Consider the following 16966-nt stretch of genomic DNA (forward strand, 5'->3'; position numbering starts at 1 on the left):
TGTGCAGGGTGTTATTCTTCTAATCCAGACGCAAAGCCTAATTAAGCACAACTCAAAATAAAAAGCAAATATGAGTCAAAATTATTCGTTTGGATAGCCTTGTATGAGAAAGTAGTCTCAACGCATTACATTGCTACTTCGGGCCAAGCAGTTGAAAAGATTGTGTACATTTTCAAATGGCTAGTTAAATTTAAGAAGTTCATCAATAAGGTTCGCAAAAACGATGAAACTTGTGTTCTGGCCTAAACTAGCTTTCCCACACTATTCAAACAAAGTTCAAGATTACCTAAAATGCAAATGTTTAAGAGATACTCATTTTCCGGATTTCTAGTTGTGACATGTTAGTATATACTGAAATAATGAAATATCTATACTATTGAGAAGAAAAGTGAGTATTTTTAGAAAGTTCTTGTTATTGTGGAAATTATAAAATGCAAGTAAAAGTTTTACATGATATTTCTGAGATTGACAAAAATATTAAAAACAAATTTTAAAAATAAAACAATCATTTAAAGGTAAATAACTGAAATAATTTAACAAGGCTGTAGAATTGCTTTGTGATAATGTTCTCGTACTCATGCATCAACCTGTATTTAAAAGAAGCCAAAAAATATTTTATAATCTATAAAAAAATAGTAAATTCAATTCCTTTCAAATATAAGTTTCTTCTAACGTATAGCTTTGTTACGCTAAATATACTCTATGCATCAAATTCAAAGTAGTTTTTTTTTTAAAGTTTTTACTTTGAACAAACAAAAACTAAGTAAAAGTATATATAATATTGCATGTTCGAAAGGACTTTAATTTAACTGATTATAAAAGTAATGACGTATAGTTTTACAATTCTCGTGTGAAGCAAATAATGCAAAAGTCAACAAAAAAGTCTATAAAACAGTAAAAAGTTGAGATTAGTGCCAAACGGGTTCAATGACAAACATAAACCAAACGAAACTAATCAGTCATGCGTTTTTTAGTTGGACATTAAGATTTTGAAGTATGAAGCAAAATCAAAGCAAACAACAACAAAGTTTAAGATCATTTGCAAAAAAATTTAAATAATAAGCATTTAAATAATTTAAATCTCTTTATACTAAAGAAAATCACATTTTATTCTAATTACTTATTATATTTATACTTAATATAATAATACTAATAAGTAGGAAGAAATTTCTAATTACTTAAATACTTAATTGCTTAGTATTAGTAATACTAAGCAATAAGAAATAATTTTTCTAATTACTTAAAAAACTAATATAAAATAAGATATTACACAAAGTTTTTTATTTTAGATATTTTTATTAAGGCGTTTTCCCGTCATTATGAAAAAATAGCTGTTAAAAATGTTTTTTCAAAATATTTCCCACCAGGAAAATTTTGGTTTTAAGTGTTATTCATATTTTTTATTTGATATAAAATATTGCTTCCAGTAATAAAATTATTATCAAGCTTTGATATTTTTTTAGACCGGTATCGAGTTAGAGGTTGTTGACAAAATGTCACTAATAGAATGGTTAGCAAACAAATACAAATCGTTTGGTATGTTTTTATTGATATTTTTTTTAACAGAGAGTTGATAAAATGTTTAAAATCTTTTTAATGTTTTGTTTAAGGTGCTCATCTTGAAATCGTTACAGACCGATCACAAGAAGGTTCTCAGTTTTGTAGAGGTTTTGGTGGTATAGGAGGTAATTAAAAGGTTTTGTGTTCGTACCTCCTCCTATCTTTTTAGCATAATATAGCATAAAACTTTACTGAATTTTTTTGTTCTGTTTAGGTTTACTTCGTTATAAAGTCGACTTTCAATCTATGGAGGCGGATGAATTAGACGATTTAGAAATTGATGACGATGACCTATTTTAAATAAAATACTTGTTCCAAAAGTCTTATTCAAATATAAAGTCCCCGTCGCTATGGTTATGAAGACTCAAAGAAAGTTATCTGATCGTGTCAGCTATTGAAAATATCTTTCATAAAATGCTTATTTTTTGCGAGAATTATTTAATACAGAATATTGTATATATTTTTCGTTAAATATCTATAATAGTTTTTGAATTAAGCGTATTATTTTCTTGAATATAAAAAACCATTTTATATAAGACAGCTTAAAATATTTATCTCGATACTGAAAGCGACTGCGCAGTTTTATAAAATACGATATAAATTTGATAGGATATTAAGTTACAAGGTAGTAAATAAATCCTTATTATTAGGCCAGTCGAGCATTATTTTTTTTTTTTTTTTTTTTTGTCTTAGCATTATTTTAAACGAAAAATACAAGTAGATGATGTAAAATATCTGTAAAAATATAATACAATTCAATTAATTAATTGTTTTAATCGTGTAATTGGACATAAACATATTTTATGTTTTTGTAATTCTCTCAATTTGAGGGGCTTACAAATTTTTTATGATCATAATTTTTGAACTTTGTTATGGTCTTAATTTTTGAGAAATCTTACTATGAAAAAATAAAGTTTACCGATGAATATAAAGTTACTTTAGAATAGTAAAAATATTTTTATATACTTGCTGCTCTAACGGTTGGGGCAGGGGGACGAAAACTTTATAGCTTTTTTGCTCCCATACTCTAATCGTCGCAATTGCAAGGGATCTATTTGAGAATAAGTATAAACATTTGAAAAAATGTTTGCAGTTTGCTCTGAAAGTTAGCTTCTCAAGCATTAAAAAAAACTCGATCCGCCCCTAGATCTCCACTCCAGTCAAAAAGTTTTATAGAACCATTAGGGTTGCCCAATTACTGTTCTCTCATGAGATGATTATTTAGTTTACTAGATTTGCAGCGCACAAATAGGAATTAAAAATAGCCCTAGTCGTGTCAAGGTTCTTATGTGATTTACATTTTATAAAAATAATATAATTCTTACTGCATATTCCAAGATTTTAATTGGAATTCGCCATCACAAGATTTCAACAGGAATTAACCAATAGTTTTAATACATAATTAATGGCCTTTTGAACATTAAATTCTTTTGGATTTTATCGGCCGTCTACAATTTTATTAAATTATTTATAAAATATTTAATAAATATGATTTTTAAGTTAAAAAATTAAATATATTTCCACTGTAAATGGACAGTAGAAATATGTTTCTATTGTCCATTTACAGGTCCATCAAATACACACACTATAAATTTTTGATGCAGAATAATGCTTTTGCTACTAGAATGTGTCTAACAAAATAAGCTTATGGCAAAATAATGCAAAAGCTAATCCGAACATTATACTGAAAATTTTTATATTATGCAGTATTTATAAATAAAATGATTCTCGTTATTATAAACAATTTTAACTAATTTTACAAACAATATGTTTATATTTTTGTCGTTGCTAATTTAACTTGCGTTAATTCGGCTCCAAGTGTTATTTATTTTACTCAAACTAAATTGTTTTTACTATTCAGATGTTTAAAATTTTAAAGCGTGTACGTGAAATAATTGCGAAAGTAGAAATACCACTAAATAAAGGTCTTCAACTTTTATTTTGAAGTGTTAATTTTAATACAATAATAAAAGAAGATAAGATGTTTCAAAGGAAATAGTTTCTTCCTGTGGACATCTGAGAAAATTTCGACCTTTTGTTTTGGTGGTACCCATAAGCTTGCGCACAGAACAACAATCAAAACTATTTGATACTTTTTAAATGACATTTTCAAATCTTTAACGTTTTTAAATAGCTTCTTTTTTTTATTTTTCAATGAATACTTACCCAATACTTTGCAATAATTTCTAATTCTGGGCAGTTTTGGGGTTCACTATTTTAGACATTACTTCACGTCATTTTGTTTATACCATCCCATAACCAGTTTGCTACAATCACTTGATGATAAATCAGGCGAGAACACATGTCTACTATCATGTAATTTAGTAAGAGATAAAAGCGTTTTTGTAAACACTCTTTAACATGTATTTTACCAGAAAGTGTAGAATCAGAAATGTAGGGTGCTGTTTTTTGACATACCTGTAAATAGCTTGCCAAATCAAGGCATTTTTAGCAAACTTATCATGTATTGTGTAATTAAGTTTCTTACCTGCTTTTCCTTTATATTTGTGCATTATAATAGACAGCACCAGAAATTCGCTGATGATCGTACTTCAAATAAGTTTCATCATCTTCAATAATTTAGCAATATACTTGTTATGCAACGTCTTCTTCTTTTGTCATTTTTAAAACTTTTTAATTAAATGGGAAAACTAAAAGATTTTTTTGAAATTGTTACATGTTGCCAAAATAACACAAACACATTTAAAAATATATTAATACAACCACTGAAAAAAAATGACGTGATTACTCTTTCACATTTATTTTCTGTACACGCTTTACTATATCAATAGGTTAGTTTGCTCTTATTTTTGATATTTTTTTTTTAGATATCCCAAGAAGATCTAACGGTCTCGTTGCAAATCACTGCGGAAGTGCATTTAGTTTGGAAGCTCACGCCTCTTTTCTAACCGATGAAGCAAAATATGCCCAGAGCTCGTTTTGAACTCTGGATATCTTGCCTCGAGCATTAAAATTTTGAATTTATGCAACCGTAGTAGTTAGAGTTCTGGCTTTAAAAGGTGGAGGTCCGTGGTTCGAAGCCGGCTCTGTAATAAGACCGTGAAGACCGTGAAGACCGTGAAGACCGTGAAGACCGTGAAGACCGTGGAGCACCTAAATGACAAAAGAAAAAAAAAAACTATTCGGCATACTTGCGGCTTTAAAAAATAATAATCATGAGATCTAATTATTTTTTAAAATTTAAATTAGTTCCTTTAAAAAGTATAAAAATCAGATTTCATTTTTTAAAGCTGAACTGCAAATTTATTTAAATAGAATTATTAAATTTAATTAAATAGAATAAGGAGTATTTTTTTTTTTTTAATGGTTAACGTTACATATAATATGTAAATATATATATTACTTTAGAGAATCACCAATATATAAATGTTTATATTGTAATATATAAACATTTATATATTGGTAATAATAAATATTTATACTGAATTTATTTTTGAAAAAAAGCTTTATTGTCTTTATTATTGACCAAAAGACTTTTATCGATCTTTTTTCTTTGAACCTAAATAACTAAAGAAAAATTGTTTCTTTAGTTATTTAGGATGCGTACGTGATGCCTCTAAGAAACAATCAAAAATACTTTTTTAGTTAACATTGTAAACTGGAAACTATTGACTGATTGCAATCATGTAAATAATGGCTACCATTTTTTTATTCACGTATTCTCTGAGAAATACGAAAAGGTCTTTCCAAAATTAAAAAAATATATATTATTTATAAAAATTCGCTAAGTCCATGGATGACGAAAGGACATTTTGTCGTCAAAAAAGAAACAAAAACTGTACCAAAAAAAAAAAAGGAACTACAAAATGCAATAAAATACAAAAAATATAAAAGTTCTTTTGAAAAGTTATAAAAGCAGTCCAAAAAAAACTCTTCATTAGTCAAATATTCGGAAAAACAAGAAAAACATGGAATTTATTTAAGAAATAACAGGAGTGGAAAATGTGATAAGTGATAATTTGCCAAAAAGATTGCAAAGAGATAAAGGATTTACTAAATTTAAACAATACATACACTCTTTCACTTTTTTAAAAAAAGAATTTTATTTTATGATATATTTTTCTTTGTCTGTTTTAATTTTGTATAAAAAATATTATTAGATGAATTTATAAATCTTCAAAATATTTTGAATCTTCTTATATTTTAAATATTTAAATATATATAAATATATATTACGTATTTTATTGAATATGTTTACATATATGAAGCAATTTGTAAAAAATTTTTAATGCTTATTTCTTTATTACAAACTTTCTTCCTTTTTTTTTTTTTTTCAAACTTTTTAATTTCACTCTTTTGTATAATATCGGAACTTGAGAAATTTTTCTCTATTTCACGAAGGGGCTTGATGATAAGACATTGTGTCGTCTACTTGCCCCAGTCAAATTGTAATTATATATATTTATTATAACTTAAGGATAACGTTGTAAAATGTGTGCATATAGACGAAATAAATAAACTATGAAATGCTATTTAGTAAACAGTATAAAAATAATTCATTTAAAGATTAAAATGAATGAAAAAAAAGAAGTTATATGCGCATGTTTTCCGCGTACTCGGAGCATATTACAACCCTCACCCCGTTTATTATATTACCCGTCACCTCGTTTATATATTGCGAAAGAAAAAGTCTGAATTTAAGATCTGCCTTCTTTAAGGGAGAAAATTATATCTTTATTGCGTTAGATACGTACGTATTTACGTATTTTTTTTTTTTTTTAATTTTTATTTTAGGTGCCCCAAGAAGTCCTAACGGTCTTTTCACAGAGCACCGCGGAAGTGCATTTAACCAGGAAGTTCACGCCTCCTTCCTTGCCGTGACGCGAAAATTTGTCCAGAGCTCGTTTCGAACCTGGATCTCCTGCTTATAAAGCAAGCGCTCTAACCATTGCGCCACGGCCGCTCTATTTAACTACGTGAACACATAATAAAAATCTCTAACAAAGGTGACATTTCTTCCGGGTTTTTATTTTTTTCAAAATTTAAGGCTATAATAAAATTTAAACCCTCTAACTGAGACTATATTTATTCAAAAAGCGTAAGAGGACCCGGAAAATGAATCACGGGGAACTTGTTATGCCAAATATGTTAACTATATAAATATGTTAATATATAAGAACACGGAAACTTGAAGAGGATCGTGAGATCCTGTCACCGAGAACCGTTTAACAAAACGATAATAATAAACTAATTATTTCAAAAAAATATAAAATGGAAAGTAAATACCGTTTAAGAAAACCTACATACAAATAATATAAGGTATCTCAATTACAAAACACCATTTAACAAAACAATAAAAAATAAAATCAAATATTTTAAATTACATTTAGATAACACTTATGAAAGAGAAACGAGATCAGAAGAATTCGAAAATATTATCTTATTATCTATTGAGAAATAACTTTTTTCAGTTTGTTTTTGAAAGTAGAAAAATTCCAACTTAGGGAAAATCAAAATTTTTTAAAACTATTTGGTTCCACAAAAAGGCTCCGCGATAAGATAAAGAGACCTTCCAAAATTTGTATGCGAATAATGTTGATAAATAAAGTTGTCATTTCTTAGATCATATTTGTTTTTGGGCTTTATTGTATATAAATTTTGAAAAGATATAGGAGTTAAGTTTATCTAACATTTAAATATAAAGCAAGGAACGTTAAAAACATTTAGTTGCTATATATTAAAAATACTCATTTCGAATAAAAGTGGTTTGCATGAGTAAAACAATCTTTAAAGTTTATTAGTCGTATTAGATGCTTTTGTTGCCGATAAATAGGATCTAATTGACTTTTTTTAACTATATCTGTTTGAGTTTTCTTGTTTATTGCTGTTTTTAATACCGGTATTGGCAGATTATTAAATTATGACGTAAATTTAGCAAACAAACCTATCAAGGAGGGGTAGATGTGGGAGTAGTTAATAACTATATTGTTATAAATTTTTTATAGAAGAATTTTTTTAATTCATTTACTTAAGCATTAATAGCTCGGAACGTAAGGTCATCAAAGATTCAAGTGTTTTTAAATCTTGACAATTCTTTGTATCGCATAAATACAAAAATTCAAAGCAAAACAGTTTAAGCAAAAAGACTTTCAGTTGTTGAAAAAGTTTTGAAATTTTACTTTTATTGTGCATACAAAATCCTTAAATATACGATCCGCAAGCTTAACTTATCTACTGTCAGTAGATAAGTAAACATGGATTAGCAAACAACTCAGCTTTATCCTTAGGTGAGGGGACAAAATCTGAACCATACAAGAGAGATGGAATAACAGATTTGCCCTTGTTATAGATACTGTTAAAGGCTCTCCAGAAGTCACAATGGTTTCTAGTAGTAGTAAACAGACGTCTGTTTTTTGGAGAATTGTTTTGCTGATAGATATGAAAGTAATAGGTACGATTGCCAATTACAGCAGCACAATGAAAGGAAAACCATGGAGAAGAGTGAGTCTTGACTTGGTGTCGTCAAGAAGTAATAAAAGATTCCATGCCAACCTGAATCCAAGAAGTTACGTAAGAAGCACATTATTCATCAGGAAGACAAAATATTTCTACCAAAAACCTAGGGCAGAGATCTATCGTCTTCCTGCAAAGGGAAATTTATTATACCACACTGGCAAGCCGGTGTCGTAAAATAAATTTAACGTTGCATAAAAAAATAACTGGGGAGTTAATCTATTTTAAAATAGATAACTCCCCTTGAAATAAACTAACCCCTGTCGGCGAAACAACTTAACTCCTAAAATAAATTAACTCTCCTGTAATCTTAACTTATGCATATAAATATATATATATATATATATATATATATATATATATATATATATATATATATATATATATATATATATATATATATATGAATTTTTCAAGCTTTTTATAAGAATAAAAATTTATTTGTCAGTATACATTAATATATACACACGAAAAAATCTTATTATTATACATAAATATATAAAAGTATTATTTACCGCATTAAAATACCAAACTGCAAAGATTCAAAACTATTCTCAAAATATTAGCATCAAAATATCTTAAAAAACAATAATCTTAAAATAAAATAAAAACTATCCCTACAAAAAGTTCTTGCATATTAAGAGAAATAAAACAAAACGTAAACTCATTGCTATGGCCAACACAACAGTAAGCTCCCAGGTAGCAGCCCTCCGTGACAAGCTCACAAAACAAATAGACGTACTCACCGCAAGAGTTATAGCCGCTGAACGCCAGATAGGCAACTAGAAGACCAAACTAGCAAACACGAACTCTATCATAGACACCCAGGACTTAGACAATTGCAAACTTGAAAGACATCATCCACAACACGGCACCAACACACAAGCAGGTACAACACTAACAGCCACCATGTGGAACTAGGTTGTCAGCAAGAACTCTAAAACTCCCAGAAAAGACCAACAACAAATCAACATGGTAGGTACCATTGCCAAAGAATCAAAAGAACTTAAAAACCGATCGAAGAATATCTAGGGAATAAGCAAATCAACTTCATCAGACCAGAACAACCAAAAGCAACGCGATCAAACTAAAATTAACAAAGAACTCGACTTTATCGGTGCTGACAAAGACAAGTACCTTACTTTTTCCCGCATTACACCTCGCGAATCTGCGGTTAACCCCATCAAAATAAGACCGCTAGCCATTATACTTCCTAACGAAAGCGACTGCAAACATATACTGAAACTGTCCAGCTTGTTCTTCCGAGTCCCAGCGAACCAAGCCAACTATACCACAATTATCGTCAACCCTGACTTAACAGCAGTTGAAAAGAACTCAGCATGGCAACTACGCATTGAACGCAAAAAAAAAACTCATCTGTACCTGAAAAATCAACAATATTGTTTGTAATACGAGGCAAAAAGATCAATGGAATTACCAAAACCAGATAGCCACTAATCAACCAACGTCTTCAATCGACCACACCAATAAACGACCAAGAACTTAACTGCAAACCATCTTTCAATATCCAGTACAGTACAGTGCCTAACTCAACAAATAACAAATGGCCGACGAACTCAACATCAAATAACCATAAAAGACAACGTAAGGTGACTTCAATAAGCCGAAAATCTCTTCCGATAAGCCAAAACCAAAATTACAACAACAAACACAACCAAAAGCGAAGCCAGAACAACTCATCTACTGAGCATTTAACCCTTGTTCACTTAATGGTAAAAAAATTGATGGACTAAGAGCCGAAATTATCTTAATAGACACTTTACTTCAACTACGCATAATTTTGATTATCGAAACTTGATTCACCAAAACATCCAACACAAAAATGGCAAATACCGATGTTCAATAAAAACAGAATCAAAAGAGGAAGAGTGACCATCCACTCAAAGGAAAACCTTAGTTGTTCTCTCACCAAACTTGACCAACTCCTCCGCACTACTTTCGAGCAAGTCTGGATCAAATTAAAATTTCACGACGAATCGATTCTAATTGGCTGTCTCTACCACCCTCATGACCTAAACGACTCAACGCCCAATGAAACAATAAGCTCAATAAGCACTGAAATTAAAGTCGCCTTGCGTAATTGAAGTACATGCGTACGGCGACTTTAATTTCAGCAACACTGTGTATTCAAATGTCGATGTAGGAGGTGGCATTGCGACTGTTGAATATGCACAAAACGATTGGCCGACGGATAGCAAATTTCAAGACTATCTCGAAAAAAATCATTTAACCCAGCTTACAACTTTTCCAACCTATTACAGTACTCGTGAGGAATCACCAAAAAATACTCTTGATCTTACTCTTAATCCTGACCGATAAACCAGAATAATCGACATAAAAGAAGCTAGTCCTCTCGGCTACACAGCCAAAGTTAAGGCTCACTATCTTATTGAGAGAAGTATAGCTCTTTCCGACCTAAAAATTAGAAAACCTGAAATAACCGATTCCTCTAACCTCTATAAGAAACGTCTGATCTGGAGCAAAGCCAACAACAACTCAATTTCTATGCATATCGAAACCTTTGACTGGCATTCGGCTTTTGACGGCTTAAAATTTTTTGAAAACTACCAAATATTTATCGACAAATACAACAAAGCAACCTCATTACACGTCCCGTCAACAACTGCCCCTTACACTTACAAGCACAAAACATGGGTGACCACGGATTTTCCAAACGCTGTCAAATCGAAAAGCGAACTCTAGGGCAAATTTATCGCAGCTAGCCGAAAAAACAAGCCAACTCTACGCGAACAGCATTAAAAAACAAGCAAAGTGGTAAAAAAACCAGCAAAGTCAGCAGTTCTTGTTTACAAAATGGAACTGGTAAACAATAGCAGGTATGACCCAAAAATTATACATTCGTACGTCAAAAGCAAACAAGAAACACACGATCGCATTCGTCAACTTGAAACAATTAATAATCAGACTACAGCAGATCCTAAAGTAATCTGCAATACTCTAAACAAATATTTTCAATCATTTTTTGAAATCGAGCCGCAAGGGCCTATTCCAACATTCAATTCTCGTTCCACAAACATAAACCAACCAACCACACTCGCATCATACAAATCCGTCAGAGAAAAACTTTCGGATCTGAACAAAACCAAATCAATAGGCTTCGGCGGCATTCACCCACACGTCCTGAAATATTATGCTGAAGGCTTTGCGATCCCACATTACATTCTCTGAATTGCTTAAAGCTGGCGAATTACCGTCTCAATGGAAGAGAGCCGAAATTACTTCTATCTAAAAAAAGAGGCTGCAAGTTGAACCCCTCAGACTATTGACCTATCTCACGCACTAATGTCCCTTGCAAAGTAATGAAAACCCTTGTGCACAGACACATTATTGACCACTTAAACAAAAACAAACTCATCAGCTCTACTCAACACGGGTTACGAAAGGAAAAAGGTTGCATCACAAGCCTACTCAAAACTTGTGACATCCTTACTGAAGCTGCCCACAATTATTACCCAACCGAAATATTCACAGACTTTGCTAAAGCATTCGACAAAGTTCCGCACCGTCGTAAGTTGAAACCTTACGGTGTGTTCAACATTTTGCACAAATGGATCAAGAACTGGCTAACCGACTGCCTACAACGCGTAACCATTCGTAACAATAAATTCGATTGGAAAACAGTCTCTAGCAGTGTGTTGTCTCCATCTGTTCTTGGACCAACAGTCTCTATTGGTGATTGAAAATCAGTCTCTAGCGGTGTGTTGTCTGCATCTGTTCGTTTTCCTGATTTGTCAGACAAAATACAACACCACTTTAAAATGAAAGCAGATGACTGTAAAGTAATCGGAGTTATTGAATAGAACCATGACATCATAAAACTTCAAGACGACATCAACAAAGCAGTGAAGTGGTCGCACACATGGTTCATGTCATTTAATGTTTACAAGTGCAAAGTCATGCACACTGTGCGCAGCAACAACAAAAAATCGACTGCAATTTATACAATGAATGACTTGGTAGGCCAACTGCACCAACTATCGTGCACATGATCTGAACGAGAACTAGGCGTTTTTATGACTAGCGATCTTCAACACCGAGCCACAAAACATATTGCTGTTTTAAAACACTTTCCGTATACTCAGAGACTATCAAGCCTTAACCTGACAACACTAACTGAACGACGAAAAAGAAGAGACCTCATCAAGCAATATAAAATTATAAGCAAAATCAATAAACTTTCAGGTCCTTCAACTTCAACCGTACATGGAGCCTTTAAAGTACTGTCTTCGGCCGCGTGGACACACAAAACAACAAAAACCACAATTTGTTCGAAACTGCACTGAAAGAAACAACTTCCTCACCAACCGTGTTGTAAAATTATAGAATTCTTTAACCCAAAAAGCAGTAAACGCAAAGAACTTGAACAATTTCAAACACAATTTTCTCTGCTCCAGCATCTTCACTTTAGAAATCGAAAAACTGTATTTTCATAACAGAAAAAAATTACTGTGATATAGAGAATGGGAACAAGAAACCCTAAAATCTTAGCCCCCTACCCTAAACGTGAGGACAATGAGTTAAATTATTTATTTTTTCATAAATATAAACTAGCTATGTGTTTATCGACAGATTTCAAATTTTATGTTTAAATTGTTCAGTTTTTATGACCATATAAAGTTTGTAGCCCCCTCATTTTGAAGGGGGTTATTCTTTACATGATCATAAAAACTGAACACTTTAACATAAAATTTAAAATCTGTCGATGAATACATAGCTAGTTTATATTTATGAAAAAAAAAATTTAACTAATTGCCCTAACGTTTAGGGTAGAGGGCTAAGATTCCAGGGTTTCTTGTTCCCATTCTCCTATCACAATAATTTTTTTGTGAAGAATATTTTCGTCATACATATAAACGTTAAAAAATTTGGAATATTCTTTTTGTTTAAAAATTGGTTAAAAATTCAAAAACCTTCCTACGCCACTGTGTATATATATATACTGTGTATATGTGTATATATATATACTGGAACAAAAAAGTATTTTAAATACAAATACTTTAAAAGTATTTAAAATAATTTAAAATACTTTTTAAAAAAATGAAGTTATCGGTTATAAAGAGATTAGGCCAATTAATGTCCATCGACCAACAACTTTGTCTAACCCATGGAATCCATTTGACTGTAGTTGACGTCTTTTATAAAATAACAGTTGTGGAATCTTCATATGATTATTTTGAATCTGATGAAGATAGTGTTGGTGAGATTTCCGATGACCATAATGAAGACCATTTAGACGGACTAAAGATTTTTCAGAGCTCACCAAATTCAAATGAACTTGCAAATGATTTGGCTCCATTGATAAGCAAAGTTAGAAAAGTTGTAAAGCTGTTCAGAGAATCACCAACAAAAAATGAAACCCTTCAAGTTTATGTAAAAACTGAACAGGGTAATAACCTGTCATTAATATTAGATAATAAGATCAGATGAAACGGCTTACTTTTTATGCTAGAACGTTTTTATAAACTAAAAAATTCTATTCAAAAAGCCCTGATTGACTTAAACTCGAGTATTAATTTTACAGAATCTGAATTAGAATTAATATTATCAACAGTTTCTATGTTATTACCAGTGAAATTGCTGTAGAGGCTTTATGTCGGAGAGACGCTAATCTACTATAAGCTGATGCTACCCTGGCATTTATGCTGCAAAATTTAGACGTAGGACCATTAAGTAACAATATGAAGACCTCCTTAATTAAAAGAATAAAAGAAAGACGCACAAATTTATCTTATCTTATACAATATCTTCATAAAGGAGATTAAGCCCAAAATAATTTTGGTTCAGATATCATATTTGATCGGTTAACTAAAACTGCTTTGGTAAATTTAGTTGTGCATCTTATCCAGCTGCTCTCATCCGTACAAACTGAAACTACAGCATTCCCTACAGAAACAGATGATGACGAAGATACCATAATGTGCGAAGACGAACCTTTGAGCTTGACATTAAAGGAGCAGCTAGACATCGCCATAAATAATGAGATGAAAATGAAAACAGTACCAAAAACAAAGCGAAATATTAACGATTTGACTAAAATGGTACGAAAAGAACTTTCTATATTTGAGGAAGACGGTACATGTGGTACCAACTTGACGTTGGTCTACGATTATATTTTAACTATTCCCCCAACGAGCGTAGAAGCTGAACGGGCTTTCTCTTCATCGGGAATGTTTTGTACGAAAATTCGATCATCTTTAAATAATTTATGTTTTTTGCGGGCCTATTTTAATAATAAATAACTTTTTAATGTTTTTTGTTTCATATTAATTAATTATATATATTATTTCAACTTAAAAAATAAAGTTTTGGAACTGTTTAATTGTTGCTTTAAGTTTTAATTTTTTTTTAGTAATTGTAAATAAAATTTCGGTTTTCACTTAACCTAATACCGAAAAACCGGTATTCCATTTTTGGTCCGGTATTGGATGCCCTAATCACAGTGCTCATATCTTGGCCTTACAGCTGATGGAACTACAGATGTGGCGGGTCATGAGCAATTTTCTGTCAGCATGCGGTATGTAGGCCCTAATTTAAAAGTACAGGAATGCTTTATGAGTTTCTACAATTGCCAGAACAGCACTACTGAAATATTGTTTAAAGCCATAATTGATGTGTTTACCCGCTGCACAATACCCATGAATAAACTAGTTGGCTATGCATTTGATGGAGCCAGTAAAATGAGCGGACACTTATCTGGAGTAAGAGCTCGTCTTGGAGAAACTTACCCTCAGGCAGTGTATGTTCACTCCACAAATCATTTGTTTGATCTTGTTTTACAAGAGGTCTGCTTTGAAGTAAAAATGGTTATTGACACAATTCAATTTGTGCGTGATTTTGGAACAACCATAAGAGAGTCTTCAAAGAGAAAGGCACTGTATGAATCTTTGTTTGGTTCAGATGATGTTGTTCTGAACTTGGTCAGCTTATGTCCAACTCGATGGTGCATTAGGGCAAAAGCCATTAGTAGAATTATGACAACTTATAAAGAAGTTTATGAAACATTGTCTCAGCAAGCAGGCGACAGGTCAGTACGTGTTGATGCAAGGGCCAAAATCTCAGGCTTAGCCAAACAAGTTTCTAAAGCACAAACCTTTTATTGAGTCCTACTACGCAATGCTCTGTTTTCCAAATTTGAATTGGTAGCCAAAGCTTTTACAGAGCCCATCACTGAGTGCATCAGCCGCTGAAAAATGTGTTCAACTCCTTCTGGCTCAACTTCAAGACTTGCGTAGTGATGAATTTGCTTCAAAATTACACAGGAAGGCTATCGAGAAAGCTACCACACTGAATCTCGAGCTGCCTAAGGCACAGCGTAGTTCCACAGTTAATGCTCCTGCTCGTTTCTCGCATGGAGCTCAAAGCCGTCATGTAGAACAATTAACTACAGATGTTATCTGAAAGAAAAGTCTCTTTGAAGCCATTGACCACTCAGTTGCAGAACTGCAGCGCCGTTTTAACCAAAAAGGATTGCATAAAATTGCAAGTACAGAAGCTATTTTGATAGGTTCATGCACATCCACAAGTAATGCAGCCACACTAGTCAGCATGCCACTGCAAAGTTTGCCAAACAATGTTGATGTTCCCATGATGCAGTTACAGCTGCAACTGCTTCCACAGTTGTTTAAGGACAAGTCACTGCATAAAGATTTACACCAGCTAGCAGCAGCTTTAAAAGACCTTGAACCAAGTACCCGCAGGTTATTTGACATGATGGAACAGGTAGTTGTGTTGTGTTTATCTGTTCCAATATCCGTAGCTGGTTCTGAAAGGTTCTTCAGTGCATTGAGACGGCTTAATACTTGGCTGCGGTCAACAATGTCACAGAGTCGCCTCACTCACCTCGCTTTATTGCACATTAACAAAGATTACCTAGACAAGGTTGACATTACAGCACTCATAGAGGAATTGATTTGAAACATGATTTAAAAAGGATTGCAAATCTGCATTTAGCAGGGTTAATTATGCCTTTAAAAATTTCAGTGGGATAACGCCCCCCAAACACCCCATTCAGGGAGGGTTACCCCTCCCCAGCCCCACCCATTTCTGCCCCCGCCCCCTACGTCTTTAAACACTTCCAGCGCCTAAAAACGGTATCGAAAGCTTTTTGTAAATTGATAAAAACACCCACAAACGAAATGACCAGTATCAAGAGCTTTCCTATTTTTTCCGTTATACTTACTAATGCATGGCAAGTAGAATGTTTTGATCGAAAACCAAATTGAAAACCATTTAAACAATTAAATGAGTTTAGAAAACAGTACACTCTAGAATACAGAAGTTTCTCAAGAAGCTTACAGATGTTAAAAAAAAGAGAAATAGGTCTGTAGTTAGAGCATGAAAGTTTAGAGCCATTTTTAAATATTGAAATAACGCGATATAATTTCAAAATATCAGGAAATGCTCTATTTATAAATGAGGTATTAAATAGTTTAGAAAAAATATTTGAAAATTCATAGTTAAAATCTATAAGAATATTTATGGTAATGCTGCTTGGACCTATTGATTTTATTGGATTCGATTTAGATGTAAGAGATGAAGTTTCTGTAATACTTTTTGGAGATAATAATAAATTATGTAAATTTGGATGTTTAAGATAATTTTGATAGTTAATGTAAGACGAATGAATATTGGGTTTGAGTTTATGAGCAACATTTGTAAAAAAAAGTGTTAAATGATTGAGAGATTAGAGTTGAATCAGTTATATATATTTCATTTTCTTGCAAATAGTTGGGAGACGATTTATTAAAATTTTTTACATTAATTAGAATGTTAATGCCTTTCCAAAGTTCGCGAAGATTTTTTACATTTTCTGAGAAAAAAATTTTAAAATGGGTTTTTTTACTAAGTTTAATTAATATAATTATCATATATTTATATCTTAATACTTTCA

General features: G+C 31.8%; 1 protein-coding gene across 1 annotated transcript in view; it reads left to right on the forward strand.

Moving 5' to 3' along the window:
• Positions 1–2052, forward strand: part of LOC100200827 (eukaryotic peptide chain release factor subunit 1) — a 39582-nt gene extending 37530 nt beyond the window's left edge. Inside the window, exons 11-13 of the mRNA XM_065792300.1 lie at positions 1464–1536; positions 1611–1685; positions 1775–2052. Of these exons, the coding sequence (XP_065648372.1) occupies positions 1464–1536; positions 1611–1685; positions 1775–1860 (234 nt within the window). The 3' untranslated portion in view covers positions 1861–2052. The remainder of the gene's footprint in view (positions 1–1463; positions 1537–1610; positions 1686–1774) is intronic.
• Positions 2053–16966: the final 14914 nt, after the last annotated feature.

This window comes from Hydra vulgaris, chromosome 03, assembly GCF_038396675.1.
Source record: "Hydra vulgaris chromosome 03, alternate assembly HydraT2T_AEP".
Lineage (NCBI taxonomy): Eukaryota > Metazoa > Cnidaria > Hydrozoa > Anthoathecata > Hydridae > Hydra > Hydra vulgaris.